This window comes from Cetorhinus maximus, chromosome 6 (assembly GCF_964194155.1).
Source record: "Cetorhinus maximus chromosome 6, sCetMax3.hap1.1, whole genome shotgun sequence".
Classification (NCBI taxonomy): domain Eukaryota; kingdom Metazoa; phylum Chordata; class Chondrichthyes; order Lamniformes; family Cetorhinidae; genus Cetorhinus; species Cetorhinus maximus.
Window position 1 is genome coordinate 33,813,824 of NC_135884.1, and position 24,101 is coordinate 33,837,924.

General features: G+C 43.1%; 1 protein-coding gene across 1 annotated transcript in view; it reads right to left on the reverse strand.

Annotated features, from left to right (window-relative positions):
- The window catches only part of dnah12 (dynein, axonemal, heavy chain 12), a 349,430-nt gene that overhangs the window by 4,687 nt on the left and 320,642 nt on the right, over positions 1 to 24,101 (reverse strand). Inside the window, exons 62-72 of the mRNA XM_078543543.1 lie at positions 23,149 to 23,299; positions 18,543 to 18,796; positions 16,269 to 16,409; positions 16,016 to 16,153; positions 14,885 to 15,118; positions 12,905 to 13,093; positions 7,640 to 7,743; positions 3,904 to 4,108; positions 1,259 to 1,396; positions 761 to 852; positions 539 to 606 (exon numbers count right to left, since the gene is read on the reverse strand). Of these exons, the coding sequence (XP_078399669.1) occupies positions 539 to 606; positions 761 to 852; positions 1,259 to 1,396; positions 3,904 to 4,108; positions 7,640 to 7,743; positions 12,905 to 13,093; positions 14,885 to 15,118; positions 16,016 to 16,153; positions 16,269 to 16,409; positions 18,543 to 18,796; positions 23,149 to 23,299 (1,714 nt within the window). The remainder of the gene's footprint in view (positions 1 to 538; positions 607 to 760; positions 853 to 1,258; positions 1,397 to 3,903; positions 4,109 to 7,639; positions 7,744 to 12,904; positions 13,094 to 14,884; positions 15,119 to 16,015; positions 16,154 to 16,268; positions 16,410 to 18,542; positions 18,797 to 23,148; positions 23,300 to 24,101) is intronic.

Here is a 24,101-nt window from a genome sequence, read left to right on the forward strand (position 1 = left end):
GCTGGGGCTAAAACTGAACAATGAGCAGCTGCATATTCTCAGGGGCTGTGCCTCTTTGAGGGCCAGTTTAGAATTGGCAATGGAGAATTTTATGCTATGCTTAACCATTGGAGATGGAATAAAGGCCAAGGTCACCAAGTACAAGAGCTGAAAAGAAGCAGGTGATGAAATCAGCTGGGGCAGGAAAGGAGAGAAAACAGGCCTGGAGCCACAGTGGAAAGGGCATGAGGCCCAGAATTGCTGGTTGTAACAGTCTGCTGAGCGGTAAGACAAATTTATTTTTATTATTTTAGAATTACTAAATTAATGCCTTAACAGAAAATGAATTGTTTTGATAAACTCATTGAAAAATGGCCCTGAAATTATGCCATGATATACCAGCATACAAGCACTTAACATATTTGCCAAAAGCTTTCCTCTGAACCTTCACTGAATTAATTGTGAATCTGAGCAAAATGTTATCATTCTATTCAAGATTTAAATGATAGAAGCAAAAAAGGGAAATTTCTTCAAGAAATATTAAAGTATATTTACTCACTTGGTTTTATCCAGATAACTGGCATTAAATCAAAGAGGATTTTTGGAAGTTGTTCAGCCATTAACCCTCTGGGAGGAGAGGGAAAATAATGGAATAAAAATCATAAGAAGTTTGCAATAAACATTTCACACGTGCCAAACAATTACAACACACTGTTAAAATAATTTCATAGGAAATCTTGCATATTCAAGAGGGAGTAATGTGATGATTGTTCCTGCATACCTCACTCGATCCCATCGGGCACCATCTAGGAAAGTTCCATGAACGTAAGCTCCATCTGGTGGCGATCCCGATGCTGTGTCTGTGGACAGAACCTAAAGAAATACAACACTCTTCAATTCCTGTTTTTAACCAAAAACAAGGTTCAAATTTCAACTATCAAGTAAACTTTAATAATATAACAACCAGAATGATAGGAAGAACCATGAACTTTTACTAATTCTGAGGAAGGGAGTATGTGATATCCATTGCTTGGACTGACCACAATAAGCTACCACGTGTTACTGGATTGCTGTTGTATGCTTACATTTGCTTTTCCTTCCGTTGGTGATAAAAATTAAATATTTTGACAAAACTTGATTTCAATGCTATCAGGAAAAAGAGGTTATACAATGGATGTAGAAATTCCAAAAGACTGACTTAATTCTTTATTGATGAGAAAGGCAAAGAAAATAAAAGAGAGAGAGAGTGTAATGGGACAAACACAAAGAGAGGAATTACCTGATACTCAAATCCCAGCAGGTCAATAGGGATAGTGTACTTTCTGGCATAGTTCTGCATGACTCCAGTCAGGAAGGCCTGGGTAAAGAAGAACCCGGACAACCAGAAGACATTGGGCTTTTCATTATCAAACCAGTTCTGTCAGATATAAAGCACGGAATTAGGTTTCAGCATTTATGAAAACAAAATCTGCTGAGGATTTATAGTTCAAAGTTGAGGTTTAGGGGTTTGAGAATTTAGAATCACATAGCTTGGTGAATCCCTCCATTAGTTAATGCTAAAATTCATGTGGTAGGGTTTCTAATTCAAGTCAATTAGAGACAAAAGACTGGCTATTACTTCCAAGGTGTGCAGGGAGTAGTGGGGCATTGCTGCTTTGAGATTGGGAAAACTGGAAGAATCAGTTTCCCTCAGGTCCTGAAAATTTAGTGGCAGGACTTTGTTATCATTTTTTGCCTCTGTTTTTTGGCCACAGACAGTCAAACTGAACGGTTGGTGGGCTGTTGAGCAGATAGGCTTTGGGTGTGCTGGGGAGTACGTGGCGAGGGAGGGATCGGAAACCTCAGTGGGGAAATCGGAATTGTTGGTGGTAGAAGAGATTGGAAATGCCTTGTGAGGGATATGGGAACTAAGATTTGGTTCAGAGGCTCTTGAGGGAGAAATTGGTTGGGTTAATGATAGAGAACATCAGCTTTTTGGGAAAAATCAAGAGAGTGGGGGGTAGGGTTGCCAACTGTGATTAAATGTATTCCTGGAGGTTTCATCACATGACTTTCCCCCACACTTGGCCAACACATCCATCCTTGTGACACACTGCCTTTCTGTGCCAAATGGAAATCAAAAAGACCCATTATCCAATTGGAAGATGCTTGACTGTCAACAACAGCCTAAATCTGGCAGAGAAATTTTCAAAAAATGACAAAAAAAACAATCTTTTTTAATGTCCCAATGATTTTTCTCCAGGGTTACGCACAGCAGCATCCTGAAGATTGGTCTTCAATTCTTGGAGACTCTAGGCCAATCCTGGAGTTTGGGGGAAGAGGTCTGAAGAATTGGTGGGGGAGAGCAGAAAAGTCAGGGGGAGATGAGAGGGGCTCAGAGGATAGATTGGAAGAACCTGGTTGGGATGGGGGGAGGGTGGGGAGGCGAGGAGGGAGAAATGAGAAGGGTTCAGGATGGAAGTGGAAGACTCATAGGAGGAATCAGGAGATTCACTGGGGAAATCAGAAGAGCCTTGGGGGCGGGGGGAATTGGAAAAGAATAAGGGGGAAAGTCAAAAGTCTTAGGGGAGAGATTGGAAGGACCCTGAGGAAAGTTTAGGTAAGTGGTGGAGGAGTTCGGCTAGGTCTGGGTGTTAATGAGGGGGACATCAAAGGCCTTGGTGGGTGGGGGGGGGGGGGGGGGGGGGGTTGTCAGGGGGGATGGGGAGAGAGTACAGAAGGGTCTAGGGTGTGTGTGTAAAGCAGGTAAACTGGATCCAGTAGGCACTTATCTCCTGGATCCAGCAGTTCTTGCCTCCCTTCAGATGAAAGCTTTCTAAAGCCTGAGAAATCTGAGCAGCCACGGTTAAATTTATCATGGTGGCTAATTTTAAGGCACACTCCCTCATAATATTTAAATGATGAACGCCCTCTTCCGTGAGTGAGTTGGTTACCCACTCGATCTGTCCTCCCTCTGTTAAAACCGGAAGTGGGCCCTTCTGACTGGTGATATAGCATTTATCTTTTGGGTGACTTTCTTTCAAGCTTGATTTCAGTGAACTTTGGTAGTAATGTAACCTCTTAACTTGAATATGATGCACCATCAATCAAGTGCTGCATCTATCAGTCTGAAACATCACAGGCTATTAAGTGCAATTTCTACATTGCATTCCCATCTTAAAACCTGTTTTTTCCAGTTAGGAGAACTTCCATTTTTTAAGATTGATAATTTTGGACTGTTTAAGCTCTTAAAAGATGCTGAACATCTATCTACTCATTATCTGTTTTCTTGTTGTTTAAAGTAATGGCAAAGGAAGCAATTATGTTGACACTGCAGAGGATAGCCCTCAAGTTTGAGCAGTCATTAGCATTGTGGGCAGTCATGGCATCAAGGGTCTAGAATATTGATCCCCATCTTACACAAATTGTAGATCTTCTTTGTTTGGAAATCCGGGGTCTTACCATTTACTTTGAACTCTATGTGTGTTTTATATGAAATACAAAAAAGACAATGAATAATATAAGTCCGAGGAGCAGCAATTTAGTGAACAATGCTTGGCAGAAAGACAATAAGGTAAATAATGAGATTATGCACCCTAAAGGGAGACTCACAATAGTGAAATAAAAATGGGCAAGTAATTTATTATAACTAATATTTATGGTAAATTTATGAAATAATATAATTAAGAAAATTGATCCATTTCCTAAATGGCATTGCGCCAATGGGAAGATCTTCATCAGTCAGTTATTAGTTGCAGAAGCTGTGCAAGTCATAATCAGGAAGACTGGAGTGATCTCTCTGAAAAAACACTTTTCTTTGTGTGACATTACACTATTCATACTAAGATCTGGGGATACACATGTTCTCATTTGCTATTCCATAATTTTGACTAATATTTTGGCTTCCAGCTATTTTGAGATTGTGATAAACTACATGATTTGTACCTGCAGGAATTGTAGCCGGGCCAAAAAATCGGTGACATAGCTTCCCAATGGCTTGAGACTGGGATAAGAGCGGTGAGCCCACTGATCTGGCAGTTTTCCAACAAGCAAACTTCCTGCCAGTGCTTCCAGCTTTGAATCCATCACCACTAGACCTTTAATTGCTTTTTGCAGGCTCTGAAGGGTGAATCGTATTGTTCGGATTAAACTGAAATTAGGAGAGGTACAAAGGATGTTAAGAATTGTAAGAAAAATGGTACCAAGGTCCTGATGCTAGTTTTTATATTTTTATATGAAATAGCTACAAATACACACACAAAATATTGTCAAAATGTTAGTTATAGAAGACTATCGGGACAGGAGAAAGCAGTTCAGCCCACAAGCTTGTTCGAACATTCAAATAGATCACAGCTGATCTGTATTCCATTCCATTTACCCAGTATGCTCCGCAGCCCTTAATACCCATGCCTAACAAAAATCTATCAAACTCAAGTTTTGAAATCTTCAATTCACTTACCCTCAACAGCTTTTTGGGGATAAGAATCTAGATTTCCACAATGTTTTGTGTGAAGAAATGTTTTTTGACATCACTTTGAATGGCCAAGATCTAATTTTAAGGTTATGTCCTCTTATTATGGACTCCCCCACTGGAGGAAATAGTTTCTTTCTATCTACCCTATCAAGTTAACACCAAAAACTTGCAATTATACAACACCATTAACATAGTAAAACATTCTAAAGCGCTCCAGAGAAACATTATTAAACAACATTTGACAGCAACAAAGAGATATTAGGGCAAAAGTCTGGTCAGGGACATGGATTTTAGGAACTTCTTAAAGGAGGGAAGAGAGACAGAGGGATTTAGGGAGGGAATTCCAGAGTTTAGGGCCTCAGCAAATGAAGGCGTGGCTGCCAAAGGTGGAGCAATTAAAATCTGGAATGCACAAAAGACCAGAATTGGAGAAGTGTGGATATTGTGGAAGACTATAGAGCTGGAGGAGCTGAGGGAGGTGGGGTGGGTCAAACCATGGAGGGACTAGAAAGCAAGAATGAAAATTTTAAATCTGAGGTGTTGCTTAACTGTGAACCAGTAAAGGTCAGCAAGGACAGGGGTGATGGGTGAACAGGACTTGGTGCAAATTAGGATACGGGCAGCAGGGTTTTGCATAACTTTAAGTTTATGGAAGGTGGAAGATGGGAGGTTGGCCAGGAGTGTGTTGGAATATTCAAGTCTAGAGGTAAAAGGGCAAAGATTAGGTTTTCAGCAGCAGATAATCTGAGGTAGGCGGAGACACCTTTAATCAACTTTAACACCTCAATTGGATTACTTCTTAATCTTCTAGGCTCAAGGGAATATAAAACTAATTTGCACAACCTGTCCTCAAAATGTAAGCCTTTTCATCCAGGTATCATTCTGGTGAACCTGTGCTGCACCCACCTCTAAGGCCAAAATACTCTTCCCGATGTGCCATGCTCAGAACTGAACGTAATACTCTAAATGGGGTCTAATCAGAGCATAACAAACCTTTCACTCTTTTGTGTTCCAGTCTTCTAGAGATATAGAGCCACATCCAACAGTTTTTTGAATTACTTTTTGTACTCGTCCACTAGCTTTTAACGATTTCTGTACCTAAATCTCTCTGCTCCTCCACACTCCCCAGTTTCTCACTATTTTAGAAAATACTCCATCTATTTTTCTCAGGTCTAAAATGAATGACTTTACACTTTGCCATATTAAACTCCATCTGCCACAGGTTTGTCTGCTTACTTAATATATCAGTGCCTCTTTGCAACTTTCTGCTCCCATCTATGCTCTTTACAATGCCAACTGTCATCAGTAAACTTAGTTATATGGCCTTCTAATCTCTCATCCAAGCCATTATCATAGAATGGTTACTGCACAGAATGAGGCTATTGGCCCATCATCTCCTTGCCCACTCTGCAAGAGCAATTCAGCTAGTCCCACTCCCCTGCCCTTTCCCTGTAGCTCTGCAACTTTTTCTCTTCAGATAATTATCCAATTCTGCTTTGAAAGCCACTATTGAATTTGCCACACTCTCAGGCAATGCATTCCAGATCCTAAACACTCGCTGCATAAAAATGTCTTTCATGTCACCTTTGTTTCATTTGCCATGCACATTTAATCGGTGTCCTCTGGTTCTCTACCCTTCCATCAGCAGGAACAGTTTCTCCCTACCTACCCTGTACAGTACCCTCATGATTTTGAACATGTCTATCAAATCTCCTCTCAACCTTCTCTTCTTAAAGAACAACCCCATCTTCTCCAATCTATCTGCATAACTGAAGTTCCTCATCCCTGGAACCATTCTCGTGAATTTTTTCTGCACCCTCTCTAATGCCTTCACATCCTTCCTAAAATGTGGTGCACAGAACTGGACACAATATACTAGTTGAGGCTAAGCCAGTGCTTTAAAAAGGTTTATCATTAGTTCCTTGTTTATACTCTGCACCCTATTCATAAACCCAGATCCCCTATGCTTTACAAACTACACTCTCAACCTGCCCTGTCACCTTCAATGAATTGTGCACATATACCCCCAGGTCCCTCTGCTCCTGCATCCCTTTAGAATTGCATTGCCTATTTTATACTGCCTCTCCTAGTTCTTCCTAACAAAATGAATCACTTCACACACTCTGCATTAAATTTCATCTACCACTTGTCCACCAATCTATGTCCTATTCCACCAACCTATGTCCTTTTGAAGTTTAACATTATCCTCCTCACAGTTCATGATACTTTCAAGTTTTGTTTCATCTGAAAATTTTGAAATTGTGCCCTGTACACCAAAGTCTAGGTTATTACAGTATAACCGCTCCAGTCCGGAATGCTTGGAACCAAGTCATTACTGGATTTTGGAATTTTCTGGATTATAGAATGATGAAAGAATGCCTAACCATGAGTGATGAACCGGAAAACACCGTAGATATAAATATTTACCTGAAACGTAAAACAGTAATAAAAGATAAAGCAGTAATAAAAATTATTTTACTTATCCAAATACTCTATCTTCCATGATTTCCACCTTTTCCCATATTGAAAGTGTAACATACTTATGTTTTGCTGCACTTTTCTCAGATGCCAAGATGAGGGTTTAAAAAAACCCTGGGGATGCTAGGATCTGCTCAAAATCACTATGGCAAAAGGTGGGGCTGGGAGTGGGGGTGGGGAAGAGAGAGACAGAAGAGAGAGAGAAAAAGACAGTGAGAGAGAGAGCAAGAGATAGAAATGGGGGGGGGGGGGGGGGGGTGTGGAGGATAGGGACAGAGACAGATGGAAATGTAGACCTACAGAGAGGGACAGAGAAGCATAGAAAGAAAATTTGAGTGAGTTTGTAACCTCACATTTCTGTGCTACCCAGTCACCACTTTCCCTCATCACCCATCATTTTTTACCATCAGTCCGAAGATCAGGTGAGCCCATGCCTTCCCGATTCGTTGCAGCGCCTGAACAGTTGGTGGCAAGTCCGTTGGTCTGCTCAAAAAATTTCCGGACAACTAGTGTTTCCAAATCTTGGATTTCCAGACTGGAGAGGTTATCTGAATATAGTGAAAGCAGAAGCCCCAGTACAGATGCCTGGTGCCACCAATAGTCGCATCATGACAATTCGAGTACATACCCATTATCTCTGCTCTCTGTCTCGTTCCTCCTAACCAATTCTAATTTAACTGTTAGAATAAACTTCATTTTAAATATCTGAGGAAAAAAGTCTCCACTTACTTATTAAATCGCTCCATCTCTTGCACTAATACTGTGTTCATGCTTTCTTCATATTTTACTGGGTATTTGATCAATGCTTGTTCAATATCATAATCTTTAGGCAGCTGGAAGAGAAACATTCACAAAATGTGTTTGATAGCTGACAAAGAATAAGTCAAAACCTATGGAAAGAAATAGTCTCTGAATGAAACATAGACATCTTTGAATATAGCTTTGCATTGTTATTGACAATGGGTGGAATTGTCCCAGATTTGCACTGTGCAGTAGCAGGTGGGAAAAAGGACGTTTTACCTGTTGGCTGCAATGGCAGCTTTTCATGCCGTATCGTCCCAATCCCGCCTCATTAATCATGCATTCCCAGGAAACATGCCAGGTCACTGGTGGACAGCTTGCGATTCGTCCACCACGCCATCATATCGTTGCTTCCTCATACCAGGAGCCATATTTAAAGTGCAGCCGTGCACACACCTCTCAGTGCTTCCAGCCCAGGATTGCTGCACAGAAGACATGGCCCCGAAAGGCAAGAAAACTGCAGCCCTCCAATTCAGTGAGACCTCCCTGGAACACTTTTTGGATGCCGTGGAGACCTGCTGTGATGTCCTCTACCCCTGCTCTGGCCACAGGAAGGGCAGCATCATGGGAGGTGGTGGAAGCAGTGGTCAGTGCCCATGCTGCCCACAAGAGGTCTGCCATCCAGTGCAGAAAGAGGATGAATGATGCATCCGTGCCGCCAGGGTAAGTCAACCATTTCATCACTCTAAGCTCACACACTCACAAGCCCATCACACATTCACTGGCATCTTACTCACTGCCAGCTCATCACCACTCACTCTCTCACACACACCCTCACATCTCCATCAGGCTCATCTCATCTTGAGCTCACGTCCTCATCCCGTCCATAGCTCTGCTCACCACACAAATATTCCAAGCAGTACCATGTGTCCTGCTCACACTCTCTCCATCTATTTTCATGTAGGAGAAGCTGGCTCACAACAGCAGAGAGAGGTCCTAGTTCGGGGGTGGAGTGACCCACATTAGGCCCCTCACTCACTTTGAGGAGTGTGCCATCGTGCTGACTGGTGAGGAAGTGGACCGTGCCTGTGGTGACAGTGAGATTGATGGCGAACACCCACATGAGGATCCTGCACCACATCATCCCTCACAGCTATGAGTTTTAAATTTTTTTTTTCATTCATGGGATGTGGGCTTCACTGGCTGGGCCAGCATTTATTGCCCATTCCTAGTTGCCCTTGAGAAGGTGGTGGTGAGCTGCCTTCTTGAACTGCTGCAGTCCATGTGGTGTAGGTACACCCATAGTGCTGTTAGGATGGGAGGTACAAGATTTTGACCCAGTGACAGTGAAGGAATGGCGATGTATTTCCAAGTCAGGATAGTGAGTGACTTGGAGGGGAACTTCTAATTGGTGATATTCCCATCTATCGTCTGCCCTTGTCGATGGCACACACACTGCTACTGTGCACTGGTAGTGGAGGGAGTGAATGTTTGTGGATGTGTTGCCAATCAAGCGGGCTGCTTTGTCCTGGACAGTGTCAAGCTTCTTGACTGCCATGGGAGCTGCACTCATCCAGGCAAGTGGGGAGTATTCCATCATACTCCTGACTTGTGCCTTGTAGATGGTGGTCAGGTTTTGGGGAGTCAGGAGGTGAGTTACTTCTCGCAGGATTCCTAGCCTCTGACCTGCTGTTGTAGCCACAGTATTTATATGGCTAGTTCAGTCCAGCTTCTGGTCAATGGTAACCCCCAGGATGTTGATAGTGGGGGATTCAGTGATGGTAATGCCATTGAACAACAAGGGGCGATGGTTGGATTCTCTCTTGTTGGAGATGGTCATTGCCTGACACTTGTGTGGCGCGAATGTTACTTGCCACTTGTCAGCCCAAGGCTGGATATTGTTCAGGTCTTGCTGCATTTGGGCATGGACTGCTTCAGTATCTGAGGAGTCGCAAATGGTGCTGAACATTGTGCAATCATCAGCGAACATCACCACTTCTGACCTTACGATGGAAGGAAGGTCATTGATGAAGCAGCTGAAGATGGAAGGGCCGAGGACTCTGCTGCCATACACTAATCATCTCTACTTTTCTTCACAGGGAGCTCTGCCAAACAACCAAAACCCTCAGCCAGCGAGTCCCTCAGCTCTATCCAGGTCCTCACCGCCAGCCAAGCAGACATGTCCATTGAAGAGCTGGAAATAAGAAGCCTGGAAGAACCATCACAGTGCTTACTCACACCCTCCACCATTGGAGAGACATACAGCTCAGTGGGACTTACATCTAGAGCAGGCTTGGGTTCACAATCTGGTGGTCACTGCAATGAAACTTACCCACAGCAGGAAGTGGCAGGTTCAGCCGCACTCCCTGGCACTCAGAGAACTGCTGGGGAAGAGACATCTGTGACATCTGAGTCAAATGACGAGCCTCTGGATTCGGCCTTCCAACTCATCATGGAGTGTCAGCAGAAGGTGGGGGAAATCACACAGAGCTGTTGGATGCCTCAACAGGGTGGCGCACAAGTCGAAGGAGTGTGGCCGCCTGCTCTCTGATGGTGGTGCGCGCATTGAGGTCTCCATGGGGAGGATGGCAGATGCTATGGAGACTCTGGTCCAGCAGAACGTGGAGATGCGTGCAGACCTGCACTCCATCGCAGTAGCCAGGGGTGAGTTCCTGAAGTTGCAAAGTGAGGAGGGAACTGGGGCACCTTGATGTCCCTCCAGGTGCTCCTTCTCCTCAAGGAGTTGGACCGGGGCCCTCGGACACCTGAAGAGAGAAGGAGCGGCAGCTGAACATCCCTAGGTCATCCACTCAGGAATCTCCGAGGCTGTCCATTCCTCTGAGTCCCCTCCCTCCGAGTCCCCTTTGCCTGTGACCCCTCAACCTCTCTCTCTGTCATCACAGAGGGAGCAGCTGGCCCACAGAAGGACAGCCAAAGCAACTGGGGACCCCAAAGCCTTGGTTCTCCAGAGGACCCTTGCTAAAGTCATCAGGGGCAAGAGGGCCAACCATTGCACAGGCTGTCTCCGGCCCTACTGTGGATGTGAGGGCAGCACCTAAAAGAAGTGGTGGGCCTAGAAAAGTTAAAAATTTCTGATCGCAAGTGGTTGCATGGGTGAACACATTTTCTCACTTTATAATGTGAAAATATATTCACTCTCACTAACTAACGTGTAATGGTGTCTTTCAGCTTCATTTACAGGCTTCACAAGTCCTCCCCCTGTATCCCCGCTCATTGTCAGTTCAGCTACGTGCAGCTGACCCACGAGTGGTTCTGGAGGGAGAAGTGTGTGTGTGTGGCAGGGCCTTTTGGAGTCTCGTGCAAGCACTCTCCCACACACGCAGATCCTTCCTCCATCACACTCATCTCACTGTCCTGAGCAGTTTCAATGCTGCCTGCTGGGGTTCTCTTCCAGTTGTCCATCTGAACTGACCTGCATCTCCACCCACCTATTGATTGCACTCCCATGCAGCGCCTGTTCCTGCCCAACACAAGGGTCCTTTCACTTCCAATTTTGCAAGATGGTACTGGTGAAGTATGTCTTTAGCTCCCCCGTCCTTTCTCCTCCCCCAGTCACCATGTCCTTTCCCCCATCACTTTTGACCCTCCTGGCATCACCGTCTACCTCCCCACCGTCACCTACCAGCCAGGACCCTTTTCTTTCCAGGATTTCCAGGCGAACGTGCACATTCTCTACCTTCCTGAGAATCCCTCCTCCATCCATATTGACCTCCCCAACCTCCTCCTCTCCCACCCCAGGGTCTGTGTCTGCCTTTGAGTCCCCACCAACCATCCTCGCCGTCCTTTCTGCCGCTACCGTTGTACCCTCACCCTCCCGCCCTACTAGCTCACTTTGTTCTCTCTCACTCTCCCTCCTACCATTCCCTCCTACTGCACCCACCCTCATTTCGTTCCCCAAGAGACAGTCGTCGACTCCACAGACTCCCCTTTTGCACGTTCACCTGGACATCCCCCCTTCTTCCTCCATAAGAAGTCCTTCCCCATCTGAACTCCTTCCCTTACACCTTCCTCCCCAGTTGCCACATTCTCCCCATTACACCCTCCCCCCCAATACTCCCTCCCCCCACAACCTCACACCCCCTTGACACCATTGTTCCCCACCTCCCAACCTCACCCCCCATGACACCATCGTTCTCATCCCCCATGACACCATCGTTCCCCCCCTCACAACCTCACCCCCCATGACACCATTGTTCCCCCCTCCCAACCTCACCCCCAATGATACCATTGTTCTTCCCCTTCGAACCTCACCCCCCATGAGACCATCATTCCCCCCTCCCAACCTCACCCCCAATGATACCATCATTTTTCCCTTTCCAACCTCACCCCCCATGACACCATCGTTCCCCCCCTCCCAACCTCACCCCCCCACAGCACCATTGTTCCCCCCTCCCAGCCTCACCCCCCATGACACCATCGCTCCCCCCTCCCAACCTCACCTCCCATGACACCATTGCTCCCCCCTCCCAACCTGTCCCCCACCGACACCTTCAGTCCCCTGCTCCCAGCCCCACCCCGCTCTGGTCCGCCTTCCCCTCCCAGTCAAACCTAGACCTTTCTCTTCCACCCGCACCACCCCAGTACACCTTCCTCTCCCACTCACAGCTGGACCTTCCTCTCCACCACCTTGATGATCATCTGTAGCAGACCATGGCCAAGACACTAATGTGCCAAAGCAGATCGTCAAATGTGAGCTACCACCTTCTGTGAGCTGCTTTGTGGCAGAGCCACGTCCACGAGAATCCACCCAACATGGGATGCACGTGTTCCTCCAGGGTCCGGTTGCTGTCAGGCTCCAGCATCTTCTGCTCCTTGGATGTCCACAATGTGAGCAAGGCCCTAACGGTAAGTCCCAACTTCTGCACGTCACACTTGTCAAGACATGTTCTGCACTGGCATGTTTTCCCGCTGACATGGGCAGTAAATTTGATGTGGGGGGCCGATTCTAGCGAGCAGGGCCTATATTGATATGCAGATGTATTAAAGTGAAGATACCAACGTCTGGCGGCGGGAAAGGCGGCCCGCCATTGACAGGTGGAGCGGATGATCGCAAACTGGTTTCACAACATCATGAAACCAATTTTTAGCTTTCTCGCCACATTGTCCGCTCACGCCTGCCATGACGCCCGATGCCAACAGCACGGAAAATTACACCCAATGTCATGCACTTTGACATGGAACAGTTGTAAAATGAAGTGATATCAATAGTAGTTGCTTGGGCATTCTAAGTACCTTATCCAGGATGTCTGCTGCAATATCATGTAGTACATGATCACTGGAGCCAGATGGACCTCCCTGTCCACTACCTCCCTGTGTTAGTAACAGTGAGTCAAACATCATCTTGGTTTGTTGTAGATCCTTTGAGATATCTACATTTTCATGCATTCCAAAGACCTCTGGGTGCTGAGATGCTGGTAGTTTCTGTGGAGACAGCAAAAATGTTCAAAGTGATATTATAAAACAAGAAGCAAAAGGACCAAATTTCAACTATTGGCTAGTTGGGTTTTGCTTTAAGAACGGGTGGCCTGCAATTGCAAATTGTGAGGAGAGCATCTCAGCCATCCTACCTAATGCAACTTTCAGTTGGGCCTGTAAATGGATGAACAGATAGCTGCCTGAAAAAGGTGAGAGGCTGCTTACATATGCACATTGGAATTCTATTCTAACAGTAAGACCCTGATGGAATCTTCAAGTGCAAATAGATGGAATGTGTGCCTTATACCAGACATTGAATGACCTATCCAATGGTCCTTAAAGGCAATAGAAGTGCTCATTGGGGACCCTCTCAAAAGACTCAGCCTTGTTAAATCTCTCAATGCGCACCCCACAGGATCACCTTGCCTCGCTATCTTCACATTTCAGCGTGGGAGTCAGCCAATTTACATTGATGCCTGTACCAAATGTACTGGCTTTTCAAGAGAGGACGAGAGAAAATAGGAAACTACAGACCAGTTAGGCTAATATCATTTGTTGGCAAAATGCTGGATTCTATTATTGAGAAAGTCTTAAAAATACACTTAGAAAAACATAATATGATTAGACCAAGTCAACATGGTATTACGAAACAGAAATCCTGTTTGACAAATTTATTGGATCTTTTTGAGAATGTAACTAGTAGGATAGATAAAGGGGATCCAGTAGATGTAGTATAGCTGGATTTCCAAAAAGCATTTGATAAGGCGCCACACAAAAGGTTAATAGGCAAGATTAGGGCTCATGGATTTGGGAGTAATATATCAGCACAGAGGAATGATTAATGGACAGGAAGGAAAGAGTAGGCACAAATGGCATTTTCAAGTGGGCAGGCTGTGATTAGTGGAGAGCCGCAAGGATCAGTGCTGGGACCTCAGCAATTTACAATTTATATTAATGACTTAGATGAATCTTTGGAACTCTCTACCCCAGAGGGTTGTGGGTGCTGCATCACTGAATACATTTAAAGCTGGGAGAGACAGATTTTTGGTCTCTCAGTGAATCAAGGAATATGGGGAGTGGGTGGGAAAGTGGAGTTGAAGCCCTAGATCAGCCATGATTGTATTGAATGGTGGAGGCCTGATGGCTAAATGCTCTACTTCTGCTCCTATTTCTTGTGTTCTTGTGTACCAGCAAATATAGTAAACTCTCACAGCTCACTGCAGCATGCTAATGAGCCCTGGGCCTCATAATTGCTCAGGAAAGGCAGGTAGAAATGTGTCTAAGTCAACATTACCCATTTCTTGAAAATCACCCACAAAAAATGTGAAAATAATTACTAAGTTTTTTAATGGCAAACTTATAGAGCACATTTTGGATGGATTAATGGATCAAATTTTGAAGTAATGTGATATAAACTCATTGTCCTCAATTATAAAATAATTCACAATAGTAACATTTATGTTTTGATTTTCAAAGTATAAATTTCTGTGTAGAATAGGTAGACTAATTTAAGGATTTTAGTTCTGTGTTGATTGAAATAAATAAAAACTGCCACATTATGGCAGAGCAAATTAAGTGAGCATTTTCCTGGAAAACATACAATGCTATGGAAGTATTAATAGATAAATTGTAAACTTTTTTCATGTTTCGAATAAAGAATTGTTACCAACAATATTATTATTAGATGTAAAAAAAAATTCAGTCTAGGGGAAATGTACACAAAGTAAGAATGATATATATAATCTAAATACATTAACAAAGTGAGATAAAGCAAAAAAACAATAAATTGTGCAATACCTTGATGAAGTCGATGTAGTCATCATAGTTTCCTTTGGGGGGTGCACAGTAATTTCTGCTGGGGGAGAATGCGTACCTTGGGTTTTCTATCAACTCAGAATTGCAAAAATCTGCCAGAATTGTCAAGAGTAGACGCCTGTCCCAGTCATCTGTCACACGGCCCCCATAATTACATTCACCGGTCAGATATGTGATAGCTTCAAATGGTACACTATCATATTCATTAATGAAGAGCTGTAAACCATACAGACAAGAACATTAAAATATCATAGATCAAACAGAACATGTGTTGCCACTAAATCTGGAAGAAAATAGAGATAGAAAAGTCTAAAAAGGTTTAAGGTTCCTGAGGCAGCAAGTAGCTGAGCAATACAGATTAGGAAGGACCTTGGTGCAATCCTAAATTAGATGAAATTACCTTCAATGTCCTTAATCTAAGGCAAGGGAAATGAACCATGGTTCTTAATCCCAATTACAGTGCAGCAATCCCTATTGGAAGACCATTGTGTGAATGTTAGGCAAGAATAGGACCTGGATCAACTTCCATAGTGCCTAAACAAAACAAAATGTGGCTTACCAGGGAAAATTATATCTTCTAGCATGAGTATGTGTAAGGCCAAATAGAGTATTCATTCAACCAAATAATTTATTTTTTGGCTTTTTGGCTGGAAGTTTAATGTAAGATCTTACTTCTATATTTAAATAAAAATGAAAGGGCCATGGACAGGTTGGAGGATGCAAGGTGGAATTTGAAAAGGTGAAACGCATGCCATGCATACCAAATTTAATGCATAATAGATGTACATAAAACATCTAAACATTTTCAGAATATGAATTACTTAATTAATATTTATTTTTATTACTCTCAATATGATTCACCTGAATAAAAAGATTCATCATAACTTAGTACAATTAAAACTATGTCTAATTATCATCTTTTTTACACAGCCCTTTCAAGGGATTTATTAATGTTACCCATTCAGTATTAAAGATATCATATCATTTATGTTTCTTTGCGAACTACATTAAGAGGTTTACAAGCCAGTAACTAGTGAACACAAAAACAAGTCTACATACAAGACATCCTGCTTGCAAATTGTATGAAGCACTATAAGCGGATTTCTTTGTTACCTGCAACTGTCTAACACTGATACGCAGGTCAGACTCATTAAATCCATATGGAATATTCCAGCCAAGGGGGCCAAACTTTCTCCTCTCCTGTACAATTGCATGGAAAAAGCAAAGTCCAAAAAGAAGTTTCTCCCAGATCTATTAGAAGGATATGAATGGATTAGAAATACAAAATAACCCAAAAAATACAATGGAACAATCTGATAATAAAATTAAACTGTAGCGTTTTGTACAGCATGAAAGCTTAACTGACCATTTCCTTTCCAACACAGCTATTGAAAAAAGTGGGGTCAGAGATAGGGTCAGCGAGGTAGGATTGGAGTAGGTTTAATCGGAGACCAGTGGGAGGTTCGTTAGTCATCTTCACACCATTCTGCAATATGGTCACAGGAAACTGTAACAAAAGAAAAATGGCAGAATAAAATGTCACATGTTTCTCGTGTACTATGCAAAATGGAAATCCCCAGTTTGTAAACTGTTTATTTTTAAATACTGATGTTAATGTTTAATGTAAAATACATATTAGAAAAAGAGTACATACCTTTAATATAAGTAAATTGCAAAATTACAAAAAATGCAACTATCATATCTATAGTTTTATTTTTAAGTATTATATTTAAAATTGGCCTTCGTTACTTTTTTGCTTCTTGCATATAGCTCACCAAAACCCCCATTGGTTGCTATGGTGAGACCTTCGATGTTTATAATTTTTCAAACTTTCGCTACAATAACAAAACTTAAAGTTTCAGCACAGAATATATTTTCTGCCACTGTAACTTGTCTAGCTCATTTGCCAGATACTCTATGCCACTGTAAAGGAAAGGTCAGGCCGCTTTAACGAAACTGATTGGATTTGCTATTGATTTTCCTTATATTGTCATGCTTTAGCTTTTGCCTGTTCAATTTAAATGCAGCGATGAGGCAATAAGTCTGACCTTAATGATATGTTTGAGTTAGACAATAAACCTAATTAAAAGACATTCCAGTAATTAGTTGATTACAAGTTCTGCAGAAAGGACTTACATCATCCTTTTCTAAAGTAAGAGATTGGCATGGAATGGTGTAAGATAACAAAGTTGGCAATTTCACCAGTCTATGGGAAAATAACTTGTTAAAATTAAAGTTATTGTACAGGCACAGAACAGGGAGAAACATTTCCTTTGTTGGAAGTCTTTGAAAAGACACCTGCCTAAAAAAGCCTATGGGCAGGATTTTCAGCTCAGCGTGCAGGTGCGCGCCCGAGATGCATGAGCGTGAAATAATGCGCGATGATGTTGGGCGAGCGTCCCAACGTCATTGCGCACTCGCACGATATTTCGGTCAGCAGGTGAGCACAAGAGTCGGCAGTGCGTCCGCAAACAATTAAGAGGGCTATTAAGTCCATTAATCAATTAATAAAATTGAATTTTCCACTGCCCATCCAACCTTACAGTTGGCCGCAGGCGAATAGGCCAGGTGGCCTTTGCATTTTTTGCGAAACCTAATCCATGGGCGGGGTGAGGTTTCAAACAGTGACTGAAAAAAAGAAAAAAATTTTTTTTAAACTAATTTTTCACATGTCCCTGTTCATGTGACAGAGTCACATGTGGGGACATGTTTTCCTTATTTTTAAAATCTTTATTTGTTAGCTTAAAAATCTTCAGCTCCCTGAGGCAGCTCTGTGCCTTCAGGGAGCTTTCGCTGAGCGCACCCCCGTGCATGTGCACACTTCAGCACTCGTGCTCCTTCTGCCCCAAACCCAGCAGCACTGAGGTTATCAGCGCATGTTTCACGTTGGTTAGCCGTTAATTGGCCAAATCGCGGGCGGCGGACCATTGCGCGGCTGCTCCTGGGCCCCACCTGCCGCGCCCGCCTGACAAGGGGAAATAGATCTGGGAAGTACACTGAGCACAGAACTGTAACATGCCATGAATTTCCCAACTAAAACTTGCAAGATCTTGTCATATGTGTTGTCAATAAGTGTATGTTTAGCTATGGTCAATAATAATTATTATATGCTTAATAAATCTGTGAATGTCTGACATTCAATGCCATGAAACATATTATCTGGAGGAATAAATTATAAGTAAGAACACGCAACCTCCAACAACATTTCAAACTATACATTGGCTGTACTCTTAAATTAAACTACTGAATAAAATGCTGATATCTGGGAGACTACACTTAATATTTTATTAACCCAAGCCTTAACAAAACAAATACCAATGATGTTATTATGTTAAATTAGATTATAATTGTTAAAACTCATTTTACATCCAAACAGACCCTGTTCTTACAGTCACTTGGCTGATCATTGTTTGTTGTATAACAAGAGATTTCAGAATTGAATGTTCCTGCACCAACTTTATTATAGTTTAAACATGCTATCCGCTTGCCATATTTGCCCTTGTAGAATTGCTTTAATTTTTGAATGATAATATTTTGATAATTATTGATTTTGAATATAGTAGAAATATAGAAAATAAAATTGTATTTATCTGCAATGTATTTAATATTATGGATCACTTGGTCGCATCTTCTTCAATACCTTAGGAGATGGGTAACTAGTGAGCCAGAGCCTAAAGTCTGGGTGGCAGGTCTCACTGCTGAATTCTTCACAAATCTTTTCCAGTGTTGGCATCCAGGACACAGCAAGGTGGCAATTCTGCAGACACACCCAAGTTCCGACAAGCATACCTTCTTTAACCATTTTGGCAGCAATTGGACCTTGTCCCTGACCAAGTGATATGGACTGGAACTGACCTCCATCCATATTCTTAGCACTTGTTAACTTCAATAAACCTACAAAGATTTAGATAGAAGTGGCAGAGCTTAGGTTTTGGTTCCATAATTTTTTCAAATGCAAAGATATGAGCTTAGCCTACATTCTAACTTGTGCACTGGAAAAGACAAATATATTACAAAATGGGGCTAGCATACAATAAAATCCTGCTGCAATTGGGAAAAGGAACACTAAATATACATTTAATTAGATAAGTGCATTCCTTTTGAAAGCTACATACATAAAAAAGCTATGCTCTCATAATCTGAAACTAAGAAGCTACCAGATTCAGTTCCATATTTGTTCTGTTATCTAAGTTCAGCCAAGGTATACTGCTTCAGTGTTTCACGGTTAAGGAGAGGAAAATATCATTTGAAACACCCATCCTGATCACTAACTCATGACACCTACTGGAAATGCATTATGATGCCTCCTTTCCAAACAACTTCCCAATACTCTCAGATATAGACCTACGCAGCTTGATTTTACAGCCCTTCTGTTGATGGGTTGGTAGGCGGGGATAGCCGTAAGATGCCATGTGTGCTGTGCCTGCTGCCTACCTGCTCATCCCCACCCCTGCCACTATTTTACCAGCAGAGGGTAGCCGTTGGGCAACCTGCCTGCCCATGTGTCATTGGCCATTTAAGGGTTTCATCCCAGCACCGCTGGGATTTAAGCAACGATGACAGCTTTCACTGAACAGGCTGGTGGAGGGCAAAGGGGTGGTGCCTCCTTGAGGGGCCCCTGGGCCCATCAGTGGGTTCCCTAAAAGGATTTCAACCACCACCCACACAGGTTCCCCTCCTCCTGGCTTGTATATTGTGGCACCTCACGCCCTCATCCCCCTCACAGGGGCCTGCCAGACTTGCCTGGGGAGACCCCCAGAGTTACCTCTGGTCCCGGCTCCAGCAGAGCATGTCCCTACAGGCCTCATTCCAGTGCCAGCAGGAGCTGCCACCCAGTGGCACTGCTGATACCAGAGAGCTGCCAGCCTCTGATTGGCCAGCAGTACTCAGAGTTGGGTCTTCCTGTTGCTGAGGGGTGAAAGTCCCACCTCAAGCCAATTAACATTGTTAAGTGGCTGTGGGGTGAGTCCACCTGGATGTTATTCATGGGGATGGGACCACTGCCCTCAACATAAAATCCAGCCATGGAATCAAAGAATTCAGCGAGGGAGACCCTTTGAGCCTCTGCACCTTTGGGCAATATGCTTTTTCCAGCTCTTTGATAGAACAGTTCCCTGCTTTCTCCCCATATTCCTGTAACCATTTTCCCTTCATATATTTATCCAATTCCTTTTTGAATGTTACCATTGAATCTACTTATAACACTCTTTCAGGCAGTGCATACCAGATCACAACAAATCATGGTGTGAAAAACATTTCCTTTATGTCACCTCTGGATCTTTTGCCAATCACCTTAAATCTATGTCCTTTAGGTTCTGATCCTTCTGCCACTTGCAACAATTTCTTCTTATTTGTTCTGTCAAAACTCCTCATGATTTTGAACACCTCTATTAAATCTCCTCTCCAACCTTTCCACATAATTGACATCTCTTATTTCTAGTACCATTCTGGTAAATCTCTTCTGAACCCTCTAGGCCTGACATAAGTGTGGTGCCCAGAATTGAACACAATAATTGAGCTGAGACCTAACCATTGTTTCAAAAAGGTTTTTTGTGACTTCCTTGTTTTTGCATTTCATTCCTCTATTAATAAAGGTGCAGGTCTTCCAGTCTCTGGGTGGTCATATTCCGGAGGTACCCTAGAGAATGAGCTGGGAGACCCCTCAGAAGTCCCAACGCAAGTAGTTTCAACTTCAGTTGAGCAATTTCCTGCATCTGGAACCCTCTGAAATTCCAGGTTAGAGTCGGAGACCCCTGATGGTTCCAACATACTTACCAGAATAGTTACCCATGAAAAGTTAGAGGAATTAAAATCAGTTCTAACTTCTGGGTCACTATACCGCCAACCCCACGACTCTCCACTGGACCCTCCTGACTACCTGGCCCCTTGACTACATTCTCCACACCTAACAACCCCCCTGACCACCTGATTACACCCCCACCCCAATTACCTTCACGGTCACCAGGCTACCCCTGACCTCACCCGCCCCCGACTACCCCTACGACACATCACCCACATACCTTACACACTTATTTTCTCTCTGTAGCTTGTCAAAGTGGGCTTTGGGGTATTTAAACTTACCAGTACAGAGCAGCTAGTGCTGTAAAAAGGGGACGTGGCTTGGTTTCCCCAGATGTTCCTACACTACGAGGGAGGACTCCAGGAGCAGATACAGTCCATATTTCTCAAGAGGCCTGGTTTGGAAGCCCGGGTGAGAAAAGGGAACAGTTTCTCCCTATCTACCCAGTTCAGGCCCCTCATGACTGTGAATACTTTTGTCAAATTTCCACACAGCCTTCCTTTCTCCAAGGAAAAGAGTCCCAACTGCTCCAATCTAGCTTCATAAATGAAGTTTCTCATCCCTGGAATCATTCTCATAAATCTTTTCTGAACTCTCTCCAATGCCTTCACATCCTTCCTAAAATACGATGCCCAGAACTGTAGGCAGTACTCCAGAGATTTAACTAGGTCTTATACAAGTCAACATAACCTCCTTGCCCTTAAAAATTAATGAAAAAAATTGTAATTCTTTGCACAAAAGTGGATTTTTCATGCATCTGAACATATACTACTTAAAAAGGAAAGAGCATTTGTTGTTGTTTCCAGTGCCCAAGTCAATGCTGGGTGATCTGTCTGATTTCATTCCTTTTTGACTTTGTAGCAGTTTGGTACAACCGAGTGGCTTGCTAGGTTGTTTGTGTGTGTCTGGAGTCACATGTAGGCCAGATCAGGTAACGTTGGCAGATTTCCCTCAGGTGAACTAGATGGGCTTTTACAACAGTTAACAATGGTTTCATGGACAACTTTTAATTCTTGATTTATTAATTAATTGAATTTAAATTCCATATTGGGATTTGAACCCATGTCCCCAGAACATTAGCTTGGGCCCCTGGATTACTAGTCCAGTGACATTACCACTATGCCACCACCTCCCATCTAAAGTTCTCATTAAAGCTGCAAAAATTAACCATCATATAACTGACATTTATGTCTACGGGCACCTGCGAAGACAGAAACAGAGTTAATAGTTCAGTTCTGTGACCTTTTATCAGAAAGACTTAATAAATGGTCACAGACCTGAAATATTAGGCTGGATTTTACAGGAGCATCGTGGTCCCGGCTAAAAAGTTGTTGGGGAGCCCACGCACGGGAAGAACAGTTGTCCTGCTGTCATTTAACAGCCAATTGGCTGTTAATAGGCTAGAGATGCGATTTCTGCCCCTCAGGGACAGGAAGTCCTGCCTTAGACAGCTGCCAGCCAATTGAACGGCCAGCAGAATGGTCCCAGAAGCGCCAGGCAGGAGCGGTGGCCAGTGTTGGGATTACAGGCAGTACCCAATGGAGATCATCACTGCAGCAGAACACCAAGTTAAGCATGGGCAATTTTGCTGGGGTCAGGCTGGCTGGCCCCAGCAAGGGATGTGGGGGATTGGGTTTGAGAGGCCTGGTTGGCGGCTGGGGAGAGGTGGGAGGGCGGTGAAGGTAAACGGGAAAGTGTGATCTTGAGCGGAGTGCCTCCGATGGGCACAGGGGGCCTGCAAAGGAGGACCCCCATCCTTTGCCCAACACCAGCCTGCACAGCTAAAGATGTCGAGCTTCTTGCTTGGCATAGGCCTCCCCCTGTTGTGGGTAAAATAATGGTGGGGAGGGATAAGGCCCTTAAGTGGCCATTATTTGGCTACTTTAGGGTCTCAATAGGCCCAAGGGTGGGTGGGCTGCCCAACGCCTCCCCACCCGCCCCCGAAGAAATTTTACGGGGGCGGGTGGGTAGGCTGTGAGAAGACTGCGTGCTAAATTTTACAAGCCCTTCTGCCTTCAAACCTGCTGGTGGGGGAGCATAGCATTCAGCCCATTAACACTGCTTCTCTCTCCACAGATGCTGCCAGACCTGTGTATTTCCAGCATTTTCTGCTTTTATTTCAGATTTCCAGCATCTGCAGTATTTTTCTGCATTTGTGCCTGGGGCTTTGGTGCAAGATTTGAAAAGTTATGACGGAACAAGAAAAATATAGTAGTACAAGTTCCTGTGAAAGTAATGGAAATATCTTATTTATAGCTGTTTGGATGTGGATTGAATTAAGAAACCAATTTCATTCCCTACATTATTTGGTCTTTTTTTCTCATTATGTGACAGCAATATACTAATTGTTTAAAGCTGAACAAATGCAGAAGGATAATTTTCTCTCTGTTAAAATTTACTAGAAATGACTGATGTGAGAGAGACAGTAAAGATCAGGCCCACTCACTTGCCATTGGATCAGCTCCTGGCGAAAGTATAAACAAAAGTGGTATTGTAGCATTGGAATCTGCATAACTCTTTGCTAAATCAAATGGAGGCGGTTCCACAAACCTCTTCCCCAGTTTTTCAACAACAAAATTTGCCACAGCTGGGATGATCTGAAAGACAGAATGATATTTTTAGAAAGATGCCCTCATGATTTTATTCGCACTCCCTCAATTGTTAAAATTAGTTTATTCCACAGATATCCAGATGCACATGTGTAGCTTTTTCAGTAATTACATAAACAAAAGAAAACAAAAGAACAGCAAGATAAACCCAGTTTCCAGTATTTATTAGAAAATTTGGTTATTGAAAATAACTGTTGCTTCTCCTCGATTAAGAAGGTTATGCAATATGAAGTTAAAACAACTTGATCACCACAAGTCAAATAAGTCTGCACTTGGCAATCCAAAAAGGATAAAATGAAATGCTGTAGTGCATTATTCCACCAACCCTCTTCCAAATAGACACCAAATTAGTACTGTTTGATCTTAATTCTTGCAAACAATGTTTCATTTTTTAACTGAAGAGAAACTAGCAGAGAAATGTAGTTTTGTAATTTTGTGAGGTGGTTCTGGTTAATTGTAAACATTAATAATTCAGGAAAACATACAAGGAAGATATTAAAACAGCAAGAAACTGAGCATTTAAAAAGTATTTCAAACTTAATTTCAAGTATACAGAAATTAGAATAGATATTCAATTGAGCAGGCTGCTCAGACAAATCAGAAGTTCTCCATTTTCCAGTGGCTGCAAAGAATGTAATTACAGATCTGGTAGCTGCGAGACATTTGAAATATTGGACTGCTTTATTCCTGCCTCACAATCTCATTCAGGCAGATTTTAGGAGATGTAGAAGAGTGACAACTTAAAAAGAGAATTTATCTAATATAATTACTTGATGGGAAATATTTACAG